The sequence below is a fragment of the Neospora caninum genome, chromosome VIIa, assembly GCF_000208865.1.
Source record: "Neospora caninum Liverpool complete genome, chromosome VIIa".
Lineage (NCBI taxonomy): Eukaryota > Apicomplexa > Conoidasida > Eucoccidiorida > Sarcocystidae > Neospora > Neospora caninum.
In genome coordinates, this window is record NC_018393.1 from 2,048,790 (window position 1) to 2,053,619 (window position 4,830).

A 4,830-nucleotide genomic window follows, 5' to 3' on the forward strand; every position below is an offset into this window, starting at 1 on the left:
TTTTAAAAGTAAAAGGGAGGGAACAGAAAGAGGGAAAGCAACTTCGTCAGAGAGAGTTCGACTTCTCTAAAGACACCGACACAGCGCCCGGAACGACCTGAAAGGGAGAGGTGTAGGCCCAGATTGCTACGTAGAGACACTTCTAGCGCGAAGCACACACATATCAAGCCTCACAGAACACTTTCTCCGCAACGTCTGCGGGGGTGTATTTAGCACCTTCCCAGACCGTCAAGGAAAAGCTGTGACCGACAAACTCAGCGCCAGATGTCAACACGGGAAATCCGTGCGCTGGGGGAGGGAGAACAACGGGGAGAATTCGGACAAGGTCGATGGCCGTTCAGACAGATTTGCCCTTCAGACAGGAAAAAAAGACACAGTGAGGAGGATGGAAAACGCCTTTCACGAAACGAGGGAACGGAACCACCTCCAGGAATACAGCGATGTGCAATTTTGTTTAGACGCTTGTGGGGCCAGTAGGGAAACCGACGCTGACCAGAAGAGCAGCTTGAGGCGAGAATCCCTCCTTTCCCTTCGATGAGTCTGACGGTGTGCTTTTCCCCCCCATTGAAATTTTGGGGAGCAGAAAACGTTGTTCGAACTGCCTTGTTCCGTCGGCCAAGGCGACGTCCTTGGGCCCGTCCCACAACGCCGGGATACCGGAGAAAAACAGAGCAGGCCCGCCCATGCACCGTATTTGCCGGTTCTCGCCAGCGCTAGCTGAACTGAATGCTTGTTTAAAAATACGAGAGCGAAACTGAAGAAAAAGTAGATGCGGAAAAGAAAAACAGCTGAAGTTGAACTACAAGATTTCCGGTTCCAAGAGTGAGGTGAAAATCGACGGGGAGAGAAAAGAAGCCCCGCTCGACAGCAGAGCGCAAGCCCGCGGCCGCCTGGGCGAGTCTTTTTTTCGTGGTTTCGCCTTTTGCATGTGCAAGCACAGTCCCAACGAGGGTCCGTCGAATTCTGAATTCTTCATTCCGCCTCGCACAGGAAGAGAGAAAACTGACGGAATTCCCATTCCGGCCTCTGTTCTATAGGAGAGACTCCAGAACCGCCGTCGCCGTGTTGTCCTAGAATCGCCTCGTGTGCCAACCGATGCTTCTTTTCCGCATGACATGAAGGGGGCGAAAGGATGGCGGTGTTGAGGCCGCATTTCTCTGAACGGAACGGAGACTAGAGCTTCGCGGCTCGAGTGTGTGGACGTCCGATATCTTTGCAAGTCTCCCGCGTCCTTGGTAGGCTCTGAACCTGCTGCTTCGTCCACGGGCGGCGGATCTCGCCGTCCGTTCTAAGAAATTCTACATCGCTGCTGAACTCTGCGCTGTCTGTACAGCTGGCCATGTGTACACGGTGAATGCACTCTACAGCATTCACTTCCACTTCTCTGCAGTGAGAACTGCCCCTCGTGTTTTCGGATCGGATGTACCGCATGACCTGCTGTCTCACCACCGAACGCGTACTTCGCCGTCTCATATTGGGTCGTCTCGTAAGGCGGCGTCTCTCGCGCCCCTTCATATCTCGCCCTTTCATAAACTCCGCATTCAGCCGCTGTCTTCCTCATAGACAGCTTTTGTTCTCCCCATAGCAACGGAAACCTGCGTCCCGACTCACTCGCTAGACGCCAGCGCGGCGTTTCGATTCCGGTTGCGAGCCCGCCCGCTCTCCCACCCTGTCCGTCGTTCGCAGGCGAGTCTCTGACACGGAGGTAACTGCCGAGTTCCCGAGGGACATTCACGCGCTTCAGTCCCAATTGAGTACGACGATGGCTGGGATGGCAGGCGGAGAAAGTGTGGATCTCCAGCAACTCGTGCTGAGAAGCGAGACCGTCGTCGACGATGTGCTGCGCCAGCAACTCAAGGAGGTCCAGCGCCAACAGGAAAAAGTCTTTCACGAACTGCTGAGCGTGTACGCGCGAGTGCTGCGTAAAAGCAACGGATCCTTTCCTCGAACAGGATCAGCGAGTTTCAAACAGAAATAGAAACGAGGCCTGTACCGTTTCAGTCGCTACGAAGCCAGCCAGGCGTCTACGAATATAGCGTGGACACGTGGCCACAGTGCAGTGTGTGTCACCTTGCTCTCACGGCGAAGGGGAAAAAGGGATCGAATCCGAAGGTCTGGTCGCGGCTTCCTTTTTTCCTGTCTTTTCTTCGCTTCTTGCACATCCCAGTGCCCTCCTTGTTTCTTTTCGTTTCGCTGTTTTCGCGTTCCTCGTCGCTGTTGGAATGCCCAATTGCAGACCAACTGAGTGCGATCAGCCTCTCGGGCGCTGCTTGTACACTGCAGCTGCGCGGCAGCTGTCCCGCCCGAAATCGCTACATCCCTTGTGTGGTTTTCTGCCTGCGGCGCAGACAACGCCTGTTGGACTGCCTCCCCCTTCTTCAGCTCCAGCAGAAACAGCAGCTGAGGGCCATGCGGCGACACCGCAAGGCGCTTCGCAAGCTCCGTCTTCTCGCAGGGCCGGAGGAGGCGTCTTCGGATTCGGACGAAGGCAGAGAAGCAGATGAGGAGCGCCGCACGACAGCGCAGGGAAAGAACGAGAAGGCGGCCCCAAGCGAACCGAAGAAAACGGACTGTCCTCCCGTCCCTGTGGACGCACTGGTGAATATCGGGTGTAACACCTATCTCAAAGCGCGAGGGTAAGGACAGAACAACGGCGCCAAGGAAGAGAAAACTAACAGGATGAAAGAGACAAATCTTCGCCACGTATCACCCGTGCACACACACGGCATGCTGAAATTCATGGAAGAAACGCGCATCTGCCCTCATGCGTAGACACAGCGCGGATCTGGACACAACGCTGCGTCTCGATATCCTGTCACCGGCACTTGCGAGTGCTGTACCAGCCTCGCGGGGAAATGTCGCTTGGACGGATGTTCTGGCAGGCACGTGCTTTAACGCGGTTCGTTGCCTGTGCTCAGTGGCCGCCGTGAGAAGCTACATAGGCTGTTCGTTTTGGGGTTCCTTTGAAGTCAGTGCTCCAAGCCGCCGCTGCCCCCCAGATGCGGGCGTTTGCGCGAAATGTGTGCGAAGAGTTCTGCTGGAATGGCCGCATGCAGCGACGACATCGGAAAGCTCCTGATCAAGGTCGGCTTCCAATTCTACCTCGAAATGACTCTCGAAGAAGCAGCGGACTTTCTCACCCAGAAAGAAGCGATCTTGCTCAAGTAAGCAAAACGTAGCTACAAAAGTAACTCTCTTCATATATATGTATATACATATTGTAGACGTATGTCTTTATATACGGATGGACATCTAGATCTATCGATGCAGGCTTGGCGTAGATAGGCTCCTGTTTTCTCTGTTGCTTTTGCGTAGGTTGCCAGATAGATTCGTTTCGCGTGCGGGAATGCCGGTGGGACGCATTCCGAATTGCTTTGCCGCTTGCGGTCTGTCGTGTGTCCTCTGTTGTTGCGCATTTACTCATTTCGTCTCTCGCACAAGGTGCCTGGCCGTTGTGTCAGTTGACGTTTCCCGTGTTTGTATCCGACGCAGAAAGTACGACCACTGGAGCGCCAAGTGTGCGGACATGAAGGCTCAAATTCAGGTGGTAAGTGAGGCAAGCGAGACGCGCCCTGGGATCTTTGCTTACTTGTCCTGTTCCGACTTGCCGCTCGTCACCCTCGGACCTCTTGACAGCTGCCATGAGAACGGTTCCCTTCGTTCTCCTGGTGACAACGCCTCCATGTTCATTCACGTCTTTTGAGCTCTGCGCTCTCCCACGGGCACCTGATGCCTCTGGTTCTCTCTCCGCCTCTCCCCAAATTTCCTTGGTGCTCTGTGGAACATGGTCTCGACGTACACGCATCGCCTGCTACACCTTTGGAGATAGTTGCGTGTATGCCATCGGAGAAGAAAAGGTTTCCGTCAACGTCGTGGATATAGTGTGTTCGCCTGTGGAGTGTTTCTCGTTTTCCAAATGGGCTTCGCTTTCTGTGCGCCGCTGCGTTTCTTCAGTTGCTGCAAGCAATCGCGGCGGTTGTGGAGGAACCGGCGCTTCGAGCGTTTCCTTACGCCTGAGGTTCTTCCGACAGCGGATGCCTTTACTGATAGCCGATCGCCGCTGCTTCTCGCGTCCGTGCTCTCCCCCTATTCAACTCTTCAGGTGTATACACATCTATCTTCACTCTTTCGCCCGTCTAGTTCCCCATGCACGTATGCATAAAACATTGCGATGTACACGTGTGTGACTGTCACTCTCTCGCTCTCTCCTTGTATATCTATATATTGAAGTTATGTGTTTGGTGTCCGCCATGAGACCCCACACAAGGATGGATTGTATTTTCGTTATTTTCTAAAGTGTGCAACTGCATGCACAGGATTGACTTGGGATTGTCAACGGATTCAGAAACGGAGCTTTCCTGCGTCGGACAGGTCTAGGGAATCTTTCCCATGCCTTGCCTACCTGGCTGGCTCCCCGCCCAGATTTTCTGCAGAGTTTCTCTCCAGTGTACAGTCGAAGTGGGGAGAATTCATAGACAAATCCGGTGTCATGCCGACTAGAGCGCGGCTGTTGCCGGGAGAGTCGAGGCGGTGGCAGTGGCCCTTGTCTCATTCGCACCACCACAACACGAATCTGGAGAAAACGAGTTTGCCGTGGGACTTGGCAAAGAGCGCGCACCATTTTAGATCTGAGGAACCATGAGGCACCTTAGCAAAGTGAGAAACGACAGGCAAGATGCGTGAGCGTCCCCTGTTGACGAAACACTCCAACGTAGAGCGTTCTTCATTACTTGCATGTCTGAGCACACTTCCCGTCGTACAGCCGACGGCATCCCACGTTCATCCCTTTCTCTCCCCCTGCATGTATATATATATATATATATATATATA

The 4,830-nt window shown here is 53.9% G+C and overlaps 1 protein-coding gene across 1 annotated transcript; it reads left to right on the plus strand.

The window, feature by feature from the left end:
• Nucleotides 1-1,762: 1,762 nt before the first annotated feature.
• Nucleotides 1,763-4,017, plus strand: NCLIV_021580 (hypothetical protein; the record flags this gene model as incomplete). Its single annotated transcript, XM_003882353.1, has 5 exons — nucleotides 1,763-1,905; nucleotides 2,349-2,636; nucleotides 3,057-3,164; nucleotides 3,493-3,547; nucleotides 3,955-4,017. The coding sequence occupies 5 exons, from the start codon at nucleotides 1,763-1,765 to the stop codon at nucleotides 4,015-4,017; spliced, it is 657 nt and encodes a 218-aa protein (XP_003882402.1).
• Nucleotides 4,018-4,830: the final 813 nt, after the last annotated feature.